Source organism: Trachemys scripta, chromosome 15, assembly GCF_013100865.1.
Source record: "Trachemys scripta elegans isolate TJP31775 chromosome 15, CAS_Tse_1.0, whole genome shotgun sequence".
In the NCBI taxonomy this organism is placed as follows: Eukaryota; Metazoa; Chordata; order Testudines; family Emydidae; genus Trachemys; species Trachemys scripta.
This window is the reverse complement of record NC_048312.1, coordinates 8,628,681-8,645,230: the sequence shown is the minus strand read 5'-3', so window position 1 is coordinate 8,645,230 and position 16,550 is coordinate 8,628,681. Positions and strand designations below refer to the sequence as shown.

The 16,550-nt window shown below is 49.8% G+C and overlaps 2 protein-coding genes across 5 annotated transcripts in view; one reads left to right on the top strand and one right to left on the bottom strand.

Moving 5' to 3' along the window:
- Positions 1 to 3,688, bottom strand: part of RFLNA (refilin A) — a 35,082-nt gene extending 31,394 nt beyond the window's left edge. Inside the window, exons 1-2 of one of the 2 annotated variants that reach the window (XM_034791388.1) lie at positions 3,601 to 3,663; positions 2,859 to 3,219 (exon numbers count right to left, since the gene is read on the bottom strand). In XM_034791388.1, the coding sequence (XP_034647279.1) occupies positions 2,859 to 3,065 (207 nt within the window). In that variant the 5' untranslated portion in view covers positions 3,066 to 3,219; positions 3,601 to 3,663. Of the gene's footprint in view, positions 1 to 2,858 lie in introns of both variants that reach the window. The other variant, XR_004648282.1, reaches the window with a different exon arrangement.
- A 3,455-nt stretch (positions 3,689 to 7,143) lies between these two features.
- Positions 7,144 to 16,550, top strand: part of CCDC92 (coiled-coil domain containing 92) — a 214,835-nt gene continuing 205,428 nt past the window's right edge. For 2 of the 3 annotated variants that reach the window (XM_034790794.1, XM_034790791.1), the window contains exons 1-2: positions 7,144 to 7,339; positions 7,995 to 8,109. The gene's annotated coding sequence lies outside the window, so the exon portion shown is untranslated. Of the gene's footprint in view, positions 7,340 to 7,994; positions 8,110 to 16,071; positions 16,202 to 16,550 lie in introns of all 3 variants that reach the window. The other variant, XM_034790793.1, reaches the window with a different exon arrangement.

Sequence of the window (16,550 nt, the reverse complement as noted above, 5' to 3'; positions counted from 1 at the left end):
GAGTATTCCGCTATTCCATTATTTGCACCCACTGATACCAAGGTTGAATTTGTTCTCTGATAAGTAAGGTGCCATTCTGTACAATCTCCTTTTCAGAGGGGCTGACTGAAGAGTGTACAGGGTCTCTGATAACTATCTGCATGGCAGATGATCTGACTCCATAGTAGAGTTTTATACATGTTTCTAGCTGTTTTTCAGTTCATTAATCCCTCCTCACACATTTCATTTTACAAATGCATAACAAGGACCAGATCCTGCAAAGTCTTAGGCATGGGGGTACCCAAGTAGATAACCCCCTGAAGTTAATGAAAACTGTTCCTATGTGTAAAATTACTCACATGTGGGATGAGGCTCCAAGTTTGGAACCTCAATATTTACTTTATGAATTTGTTTTTTAAAATTAAAACCCACCCTATTACTTTGGTGAGCAACAGTTAGTACTCGTATCAGAGGGGTAGCCGTGTTAGTCTGAATCTGTAAAAAGCAACAGAGGGTCCTGGGGCACCTTTAAGACTAACAGAAGTATTGGGAGCATAAGCTTTCGTGGGTAAGAACCTCACTTCTTCAGGTGCAAGTAATGGAAATCTCCAGAGGCAGGTATAAAAATCCATTACTTGCACCTGAAGAAGTGAGGTTCTTACCCACGAAAGCTTATGCTCCCAATACTTCTGTTAGTCTTAAAGGTGCCCCAGGACCCTCTGTTGCTTTTTAGTTAGTACTCGTGTGAGGACTTTAGCATATTAAGGTGTAAAGGACAGTTTTCAATAAAACATTAAACACATCCTGAGAACCTGAAAAGGTGAACTTTCAGTGCAATTCTGCACAGGGGGAAGAAGGTATTAGAGTGGTAACTGAAATTCATAAAGTGTTATTCTTTCCTATGGAGCACTAACATCTCATTGTTGCATATAGTTTTTACTTTGTATTTAAGCCAATTAAACGTCTGGTTGAATACACCTAAAAATGTTTGTTTTTTTAACAGAAAAATGTTTGAAAGAACCTTGGGCAAAATCCTTCCCTCCAGCAACTCCTCCTAAGCCTCAGTCTTTAAAAGCAATTTATAATTCAACAGATTGAAATTGACAAAATGAAGCAGAACAAAAATCATAATAAATCTGCTTAAATCCTCCTCCAACCTCAAACACTTCACAGACCCTTTGTCAAGATGATCAGAATCAGGCTTCTATCTAAATAGCTGCTGCCAGGCGTTCCAATAGAGCTGTACTGTTCAGCCATACCATGGATAACTTTTCAAACCATCACTCTCTGAAGCACGATTCAAGCAAATAGCAGTAGCACAGAGCCACCTCTCAAGCAAAAACAACTTCATCCTTTGGAAGAGAACATGAACGTTTCCAAATCTCGTCTCTGATACCAACGGCCCTGACACATGTACATAAACTGTTCTGAATAGCGCACTGTTCCACGTTCAGAGCAGAAATGACTGTAGCACTGTTGCTTCAGGCTCACAAACAAATCAGACTGATTTGGAATGAAACCGTTTCAGCAAGCTGAGAAGCCAGCTCTGGTATGTCTAGTCACAACTTCAGACCTAGCCACATGTAGTATTGCAGTAACCAGCCTTGTACTCTCTCTTACTGTACAGAACCATGTCACCCAGGCCTGTGGTTCTCAGCCAGGGGCACACGTACCACTGGGGGTATATCAACTCAGCTAGATTTTTGCCTAGTTTTACAACAGGGTACATAGAACGCACTAGCGAAGTCAGCACAAACTAAAATTTCATACAGACAATGACATGTTTATACTGCTTTATATATTATACACTGAAATGTAACAACAATATTTATATTCCAATTGATTTATTTTATAATATGGTTAAAAGGAGAAAATCAGCACTTTTTCAATAACAGTGCTGTGACACTTTTGTATTTTCATGTCTGATTTTGTAAGCAAGTAGTTTAAGTGAGGTGAAACGTGGGAGTTCGCAAGACAAATCAGGCTCCTGAAAGGGGTACAGTAGCCTGGAAAGGTTGAGAGCCACTGAGCGAGGCTGATTTCTTATTTCTTTGTTTACACTGGAAATTGGATCATGTGTCTGATATGTTTTAATTAGCAAACCCTTACTATGATTTATCCTCCAGTTCCCAATCCAAACTGCAAATAATTCACCACAGGGAAGTGATGGGGGCTTTGAATGTCCCCAGATCCCCCTGAATTCTGTCACTGGTTGTCCACCAGGGGCCAAACCTTTGCCAGCCAATCCTAACAGCACAATAAGGAAGTAGGCTGCTGGCTGCTTCCACAGTTTGCAGCTGGAGCAGGGGTTCTAGGTTTGAAGTGTAGCTGTCTTCAGGAAGGATTAACCCATGACGTGCTCTGTAAGAGCCTTTTAATGTTTTGCCTCTGGGGTTCACCAGTGGCCCATCTCACTTCATGAAGCCTGAATGAAGAGAGGGATTAATCATGAGGGAGTCTCACTCCTCACTAGAGACCACATCCAGGTCACCCTGAGGTGCAGGGGGTTGGGTTTATAAAGAGGGTCTATTTGTGAAACCCAGATCCAGGTTGGGATCCAATGCTGGAAGCCCCTGGAATCCTGGTTTGGGTCTGAGTCACTCTTCTCATTCCCTGCCCGCCTCTGACACCCAAACAGGCTAGTACAAACCCACTTTCTTCCTCCCACCCTTTGTCTCTCTTGTCTATTTGGATTGTAAACTCTCTGGGGCAGATCCCAGAACAAAAGCGTCCTGATGTGGACTAGGGGGTGGTCCCCAGTGAAAGATGGAGACAGTTCCCCCACTTAAACCCCTGTGGAGCCAGGAACAGGAACCATCCCAGCCTCTCATCCTTGGGAGGAAGCTGTAGGGCCCTATGGGGGTGGGAAAGGCTCTTACCACTTTGCCTTCCTTGGCTTCCTTTCTGGGCCCATGTCCTGGGTGATCTGTCCCCGTGCTGCTGCCCCCAATGATCCCGGGAGCCAAGGTGTAGAAAGGGGGGCTAGGGCTGGGAGGCAGCCCGGAATCCGGACTGTCCAGCAGGCCCTCCCGGCTCTTCTCTTTCAGACTCTCTTCCATTCCTTGCAGGTGCAGGTGGCCCACCATCTCTGGGGGGCAGCGGAGCCAAGCTGAAGAAAATCCGCCTCCTCCCTGAGCTTGAAGGTAGGAGGTGAAGGGCTTCGGGCACGGCCAGGAGCCCCACAGTCCAGCCAAGGAGCCGTCCCCGCTCTGGCACAGCTGCCCGCAGCCCGAGCTGACCCTGCGGGGGAAGGGAGCAGAGAGGGCGCATCAGAGACAAGACCAGCCCTGGTCCGCTCCCAACGTCGGTCACGCTGGGTGCCCTGCCCCTAGCAAAGCCCAGGGCAAGAGGCTAAAGCTCCAGAAGACGGTTCCACTCCTGTCCCTAGCCTCGGCGCAGAGCGCACCGACCCTACCGCCGGGGCAGAGCGCACGGCGCCCCCTTCCCCAGCCCTGTCCCCGAAGCAGAGCGCACGTATGAGACCCTCTCGCTCCCTAGAGCAAAGCACACCGGACCCTTCTGCCAGGCGCAGATCCCTTGGCTCCCTGCCTTGGGATACAGCGCACGCTCCCCCTCCCCTTGTCACCAATCGCTGAACCGGGGATAGAGCGCTCGGCTCACCCCGAGCCTCTCTCCTCGGAGCAGAGCGCACGGCGATCCACCGCCCGCCCCTGCACCTGGGCCACTGACAGCGCCTCCAGGGCAGGGCGCGGGGAACGCAGGGCACCGACCCGCCCCCCTCCAGCCCCAGCAGCAGCGCCCCCGTCTCCGCCCCGCACGGATCCGCCCCTGTGCTCGGTGCACGGAGCCGGGCAAACTAGCCCAGCCCCCCCCTCGCCTCGCCTCGCCTCGCCGGGCGCGGCCCCGCTCTCCGCACGCGGGGGGTGCATGGGGAGCAGGGGCACGGATCGACCCGAGGCTGCCTCGCCGGGCCACGCCAGGAGCGAAGCGGAGCCGGGCTGGGGATTGGTGCCCAGTGTTTGGCTTTACACGCTTCCTTCCTGCAGCAGAGCCGGGGCGACGGGGGCACAGGGCAGGCGGCTGCCCACCGCCTCCCCCTGGCGAGCAGACCGGGAGCCAGCGCTCAGTGTTGGGGAGCCCCTGGGGGGGGTGTCCCTCGTGCGTTTGTAAAGCGCAAACCTCCCCACCCCGCGCGCACCCTGCTGCACCCCGACGCCAGCCGGGCCCGGAGCCCCGCACCCCGCTGCGGGAGGCCGGGTGCGCCCGGAGAACCGGCGGGAGGCGCGGAGCCGAGCGCAAGCAGCGGCAGTTTACGTGCGGTGCAGCGAGCGGTCCCCCGCGGCGGGACTGAGCGCTCGGAACTGGCTCGGCGGCAGCCAGGGAGAGCTCGCCTGGCCCCGCCGGTCCTGCGCTTCGCAGCAGCCGCTCGGGCGCAGGGGGCTGCTGCCGCCGGAGAGATATTGGGGAAATCCTGCCGCTCGCTTTGGTTCTCCCCGCCTCCTGCCGCTCGCTGGTTTAGCTTAATGGGGTGGGTGGAGAACCAAGGGGCCCTCCCCCCCCCTCGAACCCCACCCCCCCCCCCCCCCCCTTCTGTGCATGTTCAGTCACTTCCCCGGCAGGGGAACGGGCTTCTCGCAGCCCCCTCGCTGGCTTTTTCGGTGCTGTGCATTGTTACTGGCTCAGGCAAGGCCAACACACCCCGCCCCTGTAGCCTTCAGGCTTTTTTTTGGGAGGGGGGCTCCCTCTCACCCCCATCCAGCTACCCCATACACTTGCCTGGGTTCTTATTTATAGGCCCATCTACAGGACTGGGCATTGCCCAGTGGGCTGGAGAGTGGCTCTGAGAGCAGCGTTTCCCAGAGGGGGAAGCTGGGGAAGGCGCTTGGAAGAAGGGCCTTTAACAACATATGCCAGGCTGGTTTCCTGAAGGCCTAAATCCTCACCAGGCCCTTGACTTTAGTGACACGACACTGATTTACATCAGCTAAGAAGCGCTGACCCGGCTGATCTTACCGCCACATGCCGTGGCTGTAACATTAGGGTGCCGCAGCACCTCGACCCTTTGGACACCCAGGTTGGGGCTACAATTAAAAGTTAGGTAACCACAGCAACATAGGGCAGGGCTGTGCAAAAGCCACACGGGGAGCACCATAACTGTGCATACCTAACTCCCCCTCCCCTCCCACGTAGCTGCAGCTATCGATGGACAAATGCTTCCCATCGTTTGGGGTGGTGGTGTTCCTACACCTTCAGGACAACCGCCTTCCGTCGGCTGCGGCTACACCAGGGGTTATGTCCGTTCCAAAAACTCAGCAAACCAATCTAGTGCAGCAGGAAAAGCTTTTATTTTTGCTTGGTTTCTGCAAAGATAAACTGCAGAATGGGTTTTCTCACAGCTTACAATGTGGAGAGAATGTGAGTCAGTGTACACCTTTAAAAGGGGATAGGGGGAGCTGGCATTAGGTAGTCACCACCTGCCTAGCCAAACTGAGACTGTTGCTTATTGCACCGCATTACCTCGTCCTCCCGCTTCGTGTGTTCCTCAGGCACCTTTTGCACCTGGGCATAAACCTAGATTGTGAGAAATTTGGGGCAGGGCCTGCTGATACGACAGACCAGCTTTCAGGCCCTTTCTTTGCACTGAGCAGGCCCTTGCCTCGCAAGCAGGCCTGTTAATGTCAACAGGACTGTTCGCTGTGAGTAAGGATGTCACACCTTGGACCTAATGATGCACAGCACAGTGGGGCCCACGGCCTTGATTGGAGCTCCTTGGCACTGTGCTAAGGCAAAACCCACAAGGAGATGTTTTTGTAAATTGGAGTAACAAATGGAGGGGGTAATTATCATTGTATGGACTATGTCTGGTACTGACTGTTTGTCGGATCGGGACTGGAGCTAGACGCTAACAGGGCCGGCTGTGGCTTTCTGGCCGCCCCAAGCAAAAAAAAAAAAAAAAAAGAAAGAAAAACCCGCTGCGGCCAGAACAGCAAAGCAAAAAAAAAAAAACACCTGCAGGAGCCAGGGTGCAGGGGGACTCCCTGTCCTGCAGATGTGCCCGGGCTAGCGGGGAGAGAGCAGGGGGAGAGAGAGAAGGGGGCGGCCAGGGCTTCAGCGGGGCGCTGCTACGCGGCCCCTCCCGCCGTGCCCCCTGCCGGGAGGGCTCCACACCACTCCGGTCAGCTGGGAGGGAAGGACATGGACTGCCCTGCTGGGCTTGCTGCAGGACGTTCCCGTCCTCCACGCCGCTGCCCCCTACAGGGCGGCTGGAGCGGAGCAAAAAAAAAGCAGCCATGCCACCCTAGGATTGGCTGGAATGCCGCCTCCTACAAGCTGCCGCCCCAAGCACCAGCTTGCTCGGCTGGTGCCTGGAGCCGGCCCTGCAGGTAGGGAAGAGAGAGGGGCTGCAACACAAAACAAATCACGTGGTTTGACTTGGTAGGTTAAGGACCTGGCCTGCTGCTTCCAGGAGGACTTTGACTTTGATTTTTACTCTCCACGGGCCGGCTCTGCCACCCTTACCCACATTGAGTAATGCTTTAGGGCCAGATTTTTAAAGCTATTTGGGCACCTGATATGTCAGGTAGTGCCTACTGGGCTGTTCAAACGCACCTAGGTGCCTAACTTCCATTTAAATCAATGGGGTTTTCACATCTAAGTACCTTTACAAATCTGGCCCTTACGTCGTATCCCAGTTTTATACTCATGTAATTCCATCAACTTTACTGAGCGGCTCCTGATTTACTCTGGTGTCACTCAGTTCAGAAGCAGCCCACTGACTTCAGCCTCCTTGAGTTGTTGGTGTGACTTTAGTGCAGTAAGCTACTCAGTGTGAGTAAAGGAAGGTAGAGTCTGACCTCAAACGAGCCATGTTCCTGCACACAGCCTCCTTCAGTCCGTTCGGGTGGTGGTAGAGGAACTTGGCTGTCAGTAAAACTAGATTTGATTAGGTTTATTCAAGTTCAGGTCAAAGCAAAGGCCAAGGATGCCCAAAGCCACTCTTGGCTGAAATGAAGTGCCTCTCTCAGATTAACTATAGTGATTTGTATGCACTGAGCAGTGCAGAAAAATGTAGTTGATTTATAAATGTCAAATAGCCAGCAAGCAGCCCACACAATAACCTCAGTGAATTATTACCTCTGACCCATTCATCAAACCCAGCCAATCATCTGGTAGTGCAGAGTGATTTAAAGCCTATTACTGTAAGAGCTTTAATGTCTCTCACAGAATGCAACTGATCTGCAAATGTCAAAGGGGGGCTGAAGGTCACAATGGCCGTAAATTAGGCCTTCGCTTACCACCTATGGAGTTAGAGGATCCCCCGGCACGCTAACGGTGTGACCCTTGAACATTCAACCGGTTAGCCCAATGCAGCCTGTCATCAACCCGCCCTCCTGAACTGGTGAGTCTGTACCGGCAAGAGCAAGCGTGGTTCTGTGCAAGGCTGTGTGAGAGGCAAAGGGAGTGAGACAAAGAATTTGGGCTATGGAGAAGGGGTAAGGGAGACATTTTCTCCTGTTATGGATTGTCTATATTTCAATGGAGCTGTCACCCTGAAGCTGTGTCCCGTGTCTCAACTGAGTGGGACCTGGTTAAAGAAGCCATGTTCGTCTCAGTCTCAAAACATGGCACAAAGGTGCACAGCAAAAGAGGCTGGGACCAGTGTGGAGCGATGCTGGTTGACAGAAACTTTTATCTGTGCTTGGTGACAATAAGCCACTTAACAAGGTCCCCGGCTCCTGTTTTGCGCTTGTGTCTGTTGCACTGGCAGCCTCATCTGGGAGATTCACTAGGTTAGCCTGGATGTTCTCTTCGGCCACTTGGCTGCCTGTAGGTTTCTCCTATGAGGCATCAGCTGAGCCTGACAGGAAGTGAAACAATATTGGGTGACACTCAGGTAGCGCTCGCGCTGCCTTAAATGAGAGAGTTGCCCGAGGAAGGACTGAGAATGGACTTTAGGCTCTAACAGTTATCTTTGCTATCTCTATGCGAAAGAACCATGCATATGCATTACGAGACAGTCTTTCATTGTATGATCACATGCTATTTTTTTCCAGAGCCCCTACCTCATTCAGGAAACTGGATGGCCTGTGCACTGAGGATGACACAGGATCATGTAGTGGAGGCAGCTGTCTGTAGGACTCCTACCTCATCCATTGCAGAAGTTGAAAGGTGTGTATTTTAATGATGTTTTGGTTTTAAAGCAGGAGGAAACCTAGCCACCGAATCTATAACGAGGGCGAGCTGGGTGTTTCAAAGTGTAGACAAAATCCATGGCCGTCACAGTCTTCTGCCTGGCATCCTTGGGTCCTTATTAGATGAGTATTTGTCAGAATCCAGACTCAAAAAAGACTTCAGGGTTTGCTTCAGAGAGACATGACTACGGCGTACAAGTAGACAGATATTGTACAGCATCCACCAAAATATGAAGAACAGCTAGGGGCTGTTATATAGATAGTGGAAATTGTCATAGCTCCAGTTTTAGGAACATCTTTTCAGCATGGAGATGTCAGAAGTAGGGCACCCGAGAAAACGCTCCCTCATTCCAGGCTTGCTAACTGAGAGAGTTGTAACGCCGGGAGTGATACGTTTCCAAGTTATGGCTTGGAAGGCAGGAAGGAGCAGGGGCATTGGGCCCTGACTGGTGTGGTTGAACCAAGAGGAAGGAAGAGAATGGAGGGAAGTTTTCCAAAATGGCTGCATGCAGCCGAACAGGTGCATGCAGCTGGCGCAATGGGCAGCAGTGTCCTGAAGAGACATGCGGTCCACAGCAGCCTGCCCCACCACCCGTGCTTCTGAAAGAGCGACCTTAGTTAGCAGGGAATGGGAGTACAAAATAACAAAAAAGCACCAAATCAGCAAACCTCCAAGAAAAGCCGCATTTGTCAAATGGGCCACAGCTGTTATTTCCATCTCAGTTGGCGATGTGTTTTTAGCAGCGGTTATTAAGTTAGTCTTTGTAAAATATACAGTTCTTGCAACCCCCTGTTGTTTTTCTTCATCAGCTTGTTTCACTGAGCAAAACAACACAGGGCCTGATCCTGAGAAGTGCTGAGCACCCGCACATCATTGGGAGCTGCTGGTACTCAGTATCGCTCTGGATCAGACTCTTACTACAGCAATTAGATGAGTCTGATGCTAGAAGGGCCTTTCAAGTGCATGCAGATAGGGCCGGTGCACTCATTAGGCGACCTAGGCGGTCGCCTAGGGCACTGCGATTTGGGGGGCGGCGACCGCGGTGGTATTTCGGCGGTGGGACCTTCCGCCGCCTCTGTGGGGGGGCGGCATTTCGGGGCAGGACCTTCCGCCGTCTAGAGCGGCGGAAAAGCTGGCGGCACTCCTGCATGCAGATTACAGCAGAACTGAAACGCTACTTGGTTCATATAAATTCATATGGGTGAGAGCCACATCTGGTGTAAGCGCTCATAGCTCCAGTGAAGTCAGGGGAGCCACACGTGTCGCATCAGCAAGGGTCTGTCTACCGAGTTCCATGCAGTTGTGCGTGGGATTTTCAGACAAGACCTTACAAACCCAGGTCCATTCTTTTCTGCATGGACATTAAAGATCTCGAGGACCATTGTGTGTAAGTGACAGATTTTTGCCCCGTGTCCTTGGCCAAACTTTCTCCCTTTCTGTTGGATCTTTTGCTCTGTCCTGGCTGTTCTCTTTCCAGCTGGTGGCTGCCCTCAGCAGGACTGTAAGTATAAAGGTGCTGATTCTCCTCTGCCTTACACCAGTTTCACACCGGGTCAGTGGAGTGGCTCCTCCTTTACACTGGTGGGAGATGAGAAATAGGTTCAGCTTTCTCCTCCCACACATCTCCCCCTCATGGTCCCTCCACTGCCCACCATACAGCTCTCCCTCTCTTCCCCTTCACTGCCTTCCTTTGTTTCCATACTCCCATGCTTCTATTCATTCTTCCCCAGACTGCCCAGCCACCCTGCCCCCCATAATAGCAATAAAAAAACCCTGCGGTGCCAACCATCACCCTGCTCATTCTCTATGTTATGTCCCTTTCCTGCACCTTTAATCTGTCTTGCTTATTTAGATGTCAAGTCTTTAGGGCAGGGGCTGTATTCTCTTCCGTGTCCCAATACAAGTGTTCCAATCCCGACGGAGGCCTTTGGTTGCTCCCAACATAAAACAATCCTATAGTTTGTATTGGACTCCTTTAGGCTAAGTGGCGCCACATCAGTCTAAAGCGTGAGGATGATTTTCCAAGTCTGACCAAGCTGTTGGGCAGGAAGAAGGATTGCAGGCCGCCTGTGTTTAATTAGTAAAGGGAAGCACCTGAGTCAAGCAGCCAGCTCCGGCATAAACAGCAGCCGGTGAATACCACAGAGAGGCAACAACAACCACAGGCCTTTGGTTTGGTGGTGTAACTCTTTGGCGCTGGAATCTAGCCTCCAGTAGACTCCAGTAGTGTTAATGGCAAGTACCTAGGCACGTGGTTAATTGCAGCCTGGGAACTAAGCCACCTTTCTGATTGTTTATTTCATGCTTTTGTATGCACCCCCACTTCTCTGTCAGAAGGAGGGAATTCCTGCATTTGGGGGGATTCTCTTATACAGATTGTGGCCAGACTCTGAGCCTAACAAGCTATTTGTTCGGCCAAGTTCAGCCCACAGGGACACTTGCATAAAGCCAGAGGAAGTCCATTGAAGTCAGTGTCATTAGTAGTGTGTCTGAGTGCAGAGATTGGTCCATTGGCATCATTAGCGTTACTCTGTATTTACATCAAAATCAGAATCCGGACCCGCTTCTTGGAGTGAAGCTCTGAGGATCTGCATGAGATCAGAGGAGTCCATTTGTCATCTGTGCTACCCACGTGATTATATTTCTATAAAACACGGGTTGATTTTTTGTTTAGGTCGGGGGGGGGGTTATGTGCCTTAAACAAAAATATCTTCCCCTGACTCCCCTCTCTTAACTTTGTTTTCTTTTAAACTTGACTCTCTACATTGCTCCGAGAGGGTTTATAAAATCCAGTGAGGAAAGAAACTAAGCGGGCTGAGTCACACAAGGGAGGCATATCTAGGCCCATGCAGTTTACTGTGTGTCTGTCTCTTAGATGAGACATTAAGGCTGAGATTTTCCAACACTACCCTGAAGGAGTTGAACATTCAGTTATTGCCAAAGTCAATGGGAAATGGGCACTCAAATGCCATAGGCAGCTTGGCATATTGCAGCCCCAACTAGCCCCCTAGTTTGTGACAGGTCAGGTGTGCAATTGCATGTGTAGAAAGGCTCATGTGTGCACTTGCATGTTGAATTTATGCATGCAAAATTACCATCTTTGCATCCATAAATTGGGTGCTTGCACACTTCTCTCCCTTTGTGCCACTCAGGAGAGAGCTGGATGCTGCCAAGAATCTGGTCCAGGGTATGAACAAGTATATGAACAAAACCCGATTTGCCGTGATTATCTGCACAGAATTGTGTGTGCATGGTGGCATGCCTCACCTTGCTGAAAACCCAGACCTTAAACGCACTCGCTTTTATTTCTCTAGCTATTCTCCCAGCTGAATTTTAGTGTATTAAGATTGCAGCCTTGCTTATATGGCAGAATGTCAATATCACGTGCTAAATTTCCTATTCTTGCTGCCAGCCTTGAAAGACAAATACGGTTAGGAAAGAAAAAGAAACGATACAACCGCCGACATCAGGACTTTTCCTGAAGCAGGCTGGGTGGCAAAATGTTAGGAATGTTAGGAATTCCCATTACGGCTCACCATTAAACTTGATCCTTTGGGAACACCCACAACATAACCAGTCCCAATAAAATCGACTTAAGCCACTCTTGGATGTAGCGCTCTTTGGTTCCCTTTGAAAAGGTGGAGCATGTGTCTCGGGTGTCGTTTGATGTGCTCCTGGGAATAATATTCCAAGGTGCTGTAGGTCTGAAACATCAGCATGGCTGGAGCCAAGAGGGGGTAGCTCTGGGTGCAAACAGGATTGGACAGGACTAGGCATTCAGTGTGTTGCGGCTGATTCTTCCTGGTGGTGCACCTTGTGGAGTTGTGCGCACCAGGGCAAAGTGAGTGTGAAACGCCACTGAATCAGGATGGTGGCTTGTTTACACTTGCTCGACACTGGAGGAGTGACGGCACAAGATGCTCAGGCACATGTAGTGTTTTACCTGGAAAATGCACAGAGATAGAGCGCTCCTGTGCAGAACAGGAGGGCAGAGTTCAGTTCAAGAGCCTTTCTCCCAAACTAGCAGACACACTTCAACAGGAAATAAAAGCCCCTTCTTTCATAAACAGGCCCATTGCTTTCTTTTCAGGCAGCCCCTATAACAGAAACTCCAGCAAGGCAAGGTCTTCAGCTCTTGGCTGGTTGGTCTAGCCGAGTCCACAAGCCAAAAAGAACTAAAACAAAATAGACACTTGGGCCTCAAGGAGCCCTGTCAGTGAGCAGAGAAAGGATCTCTCCAACACATCCACAGCCGCCCTATTACCGTCCTACTCACCGTACATACGGACTTCTTCCCTTTGAGCACCTGTGATGATTCCTCTGGGTCCAAGTTTCCCCCTTCATCAGGTAAATGTCATCTCACTTGAGGCAAATGGGTGCGGGGGGAAAGACCAAAATCACGAGGTTCCCTTTAGGATCCCGAATGGTCTGCCTAGCACCCCATCATAGGAAGTCAAGTCAAAAGGAAACAAACGCTCTTCTATTGCTCTGGAATTAATGTAAATACAGTGAAGATGCTGCCATCATGTACGGTCAAAGACAAGACGTGAAATGTTGTTACTTTGGCAAGAGAGGATTATCTTTAAATAACTTCCTTAAAGTTAGCTGGGCAGAGTGCCTTGTTCTGAGTTTTGATTGCAGCAATCTATACAGTTCATGCTGCAGCCAAGACCTAAAATAAGGGAAAGCTACATTCCAGAGTACATGCCTGATCCAAAGCCCATTGACGTCAATGGAAAGACTTCCATTCACTTAATTAGACTTTGGATCAGGCCCTCAGTGGAGAATACGCGATTGCCAATTGACTGCAGACAGTGTTTGCTGAAGACCCATATACGATTACATGCTGAAGTCAAAGTACGCCTTCCAAAGTCTCAGTACCAGCAAAGGCTCGTGCCGGTTAGCCAGGGAAATTTCCTCCACTTCTCTGTCAGAATTGCTGTGCTGTTAACTTGGAGGAAATCAACAGCAAACCCATCCATAAATCAGGAGTTACCAAGTGCCGATAAGGTGTTAAATTTCAAGCTCACGAGGCCATCTTTCTAACAATGACAATCGAAAGGGAGAGCATGAATTCTTTTACACGGAAAAAAAATTCTTGGAAAAACCACCCCCTTTTTGTTTGCCTGTGAATACACTCATGTGTTTTAGATTTCTGCACTGCTCTCCTGCCCGTTAGATGGGAGCACAACGCAACCTGAACGCTTTCACTCTCACGCCAAACCAGGAGATCAAAGTGCCACAGCCGGGCTTGAACCATTAAACCATTTCAAAAGACACAGAACTAAAGTGCTGCCTGATGTACAGACAGCCCATGTTGAAGGGGCCTGTTCATTCAAGAGGAAGGATGGCCTACTAGTTAGGGTACTAACCTAGGACTTGGAAGGTCTAGGTTCAAGTCCCTGTTCTGTCACAGACCTTCTATGTGACCTTGGGCAAGTCACTTAGTCTCTGTGTGCCTCAGTTTCCCATCTGTGCAATGGGGCTAATGCCACTGCCCTACCTTTCAGGGGTGCTGTGAGGATAACTACATTAAAGGAGTGTGAGATGCTCAGATACAATGGTGATAGGAGGGCATATAAGTACCTTTGATAGATTCTGCCAGTTTACTGTGAATTCAGTGCCAAGCCTGGGGAACGTGCTGCACTGACACACTTGCAGGGTGAAGTCCTCTACCTAACCACAACAGGTACAGCATTGGCGGTGCTAGCTGCCTGCATGCCATCCCTTGTGCCTCTGCCTTTGCGGGGCCATGGGTCTGATCCAAAACCCTTCAGAGTCAATGCAAAGACTGGATTTCAGTGGGCTCAGGAAGATGGGTTAGTTCCGTCTCCATTCAGTTCTTGGCCTCTCTGACGAGGCAGCCAGGCAATTTCATGATTTTGTGACGCAGGCATTTGACTGCCAACTTATCTCATGTAGTCCATCAAATAGCCAGTAAACAAGGACTTTTGGTCACTCATGACCAACTGAGGCTGGATTCAAACTGGGAAGCTTAGAGGTCAGAGTCTCTGTATCCCATTATTAATCTCTCTGAGCACTCTAATCTCCTGCTGTTTTACATCTGGGCTTCTTGGAATGGCCATCCGTAGTGTTTCTTTCCCTTGCTGCAGCTCCTTTGACTTTGTTCGCTGGTCCGTGATGGACCCTGCAGCACTATTCATCTATTAAACTGATTAATGTATTGTGTCTATGATACGCAAAGCAAGGTCCGACTCAAAGAAGATAACAGCTGAGCAATCGCTCCCTTCCTATTGTAGATAAGGTACGGCCAACAATGGCATTAGCTATAAAGAGGTAGATCACTTTCCTGGATATAATGGGATTGTGAGAGGGTTTCTGCTTAAAGTTTATCAGCCTGATTTCCAGAGGTGCTCCGTTGAAGTCAGTGGGAGCTCCAGGCTTCCAGCACTTTTGAAACGGCCAAAAACTAGCTGTGTACAGAATCAGAGTTAAATTTAGATCTGAAATGGATTTAGTGCCAACCTCCTCCCAAGTCATGCGTTCCTTTTCATTACCAAACCCTCCAGCAAGAGCATGAAAGGCATGCCGGTGTTAAAATGCAGGTTGGATAACTGGACTTATTTGGCTCGTTTATAATTAAAAATTAATAAAGTAACTATCAAGTAAGTTATCTAACCCAGGGTGTGGCATCTCAAAAGAGTCATCTTTTTAAATAGCATGGTTCATGTTTCTACAGCTTTTCCAGTTGATGTTCTCTTTTCATTCACAAATAAAACATTGACTTACTATGCGGGAATATTGTAAAAGGGGAAACCTGTGCCCTAAACCTTTATGATTAAATAGTGCAAAGTAGTAAAATCCTAAAGGAGAAGCCAGGAGATCATGAGGGTAACACTGAGCTTGCTAAAATGTCTGAACTAATGACTGCTTTCCCTCTGATATGTCTTGAGTCAGAGCGAACGTGCCCCTGGATGGCTTCATGCAGTACTGCTTGGACTGCCTGATTCATAGCCATAGACTGTGTTTCCCACTTCTGTTTTCCTAGCCTACTTAGTTTTGTGACAAGCAAGGGAAAAATATCTCAGTGGGAAGGAAGCTTCTGTTCTAGGACTGCTCAAAGAAAAACAAGCGATATCAGGAACAGGCCAAAAACTACCTTGATCCCTTTCGGAAAGTAACTAGTTTCCCAGATGAAGATTTTCTCCCAAACTGCAATTTTTAAAAGGCAAGAAAAATGTGATTATGGGAAGAACAATTCTAGGAAAGAAAATTAAATCCATTTCAGATTTGCGTTTTATGTTCCTTTTTAAATGGAAGATGCCAGGTGAATGGAGGGAAACATTTAAAACACCACCAAGTGTCTTTGAGGCAGTTAATTGCTGTCATAGAGTCTAGAATAGTTTATATGCTAACCAGCATATAGAGGTGACATTGCATTTGTCTTTTATTAATGACACGCTCTTTCCTCCTGTGATGTCACACAGTGAATGGCAAACAGTGGCGCTGGAACACTTTTACTAGTGGGGGTGCTGAAAGCCAGCCCCCTTACCCTGTCTGTGCCTCCACCCCCACCCCAGAGCTGGGACCGAGAGCAGGGCTGTCTCTAGGGGCGGGGGGGGACCTGGACAGGGCTAAGGGGCTGAGTCTGGGCTTGGGCGCAGGCATTTGATTGCCAGCTTATCTCATGATGTCATCAAATAGCCGGCAGCTGGGATCCCGTGTGCAGGGCCAGGAGTTCAGTCCCGGGTATGAGGCGGCAGCCAGGACTCCACATGCGGGGCCAGGAGGAGAGCACAGAGCTCGGGGCTGGCAGCTGGGACCCCGTGTATGGGGCCTGGAGTGGAGCCGGGGCAGCAGCCAAGACCCCCGTGTGGTAGGCCAGAAGCAGAACCCCACGTAAAACCTGAGAGTGCTGCAGCATCCCACGCACCCCTAGTTCACGCACCTATGGTGGCAAATATATTTCCTTTCCAGGTGCTTTGTGGTCACTGACAGTGAGCTACTGGACTAAAGCTGGGAAGCGGGAGCAGTGCGTCCTGAAATGCCTGTGACAGGTCTGTGGGAAGAGGAGAAGCGGCACAGACACATTATGGGCTAGGACCAGGTAGGACAAGAAAAGGATCTGTGCATATTATGGGTGAGCTGTGGTCGAAAAGCTATCTTCTTCCAAGAGGCTCTCTCCAAACTAAACATGGTCTTTGGTTCCCACTCTGAAATCAAAGGTGGTCCTTTGATGACCTCACCACCTCCCTTGGCCAGAGAGAGCCTAGAGCTTTGCATCCTGGCTTTAAGATATGAGACGTTCGTATCTTACGTCTTACAGGTCACTGAATGAGACACCAAGGCCAAATTTCCAGTTCCACACAGTTTGCCTTTTTTTTTTTTTTATAGCAGAGTTCAATCATACATGGTCATTATATGCCTGGTCCCAGATGCTGTGGCTATCCAAGTAA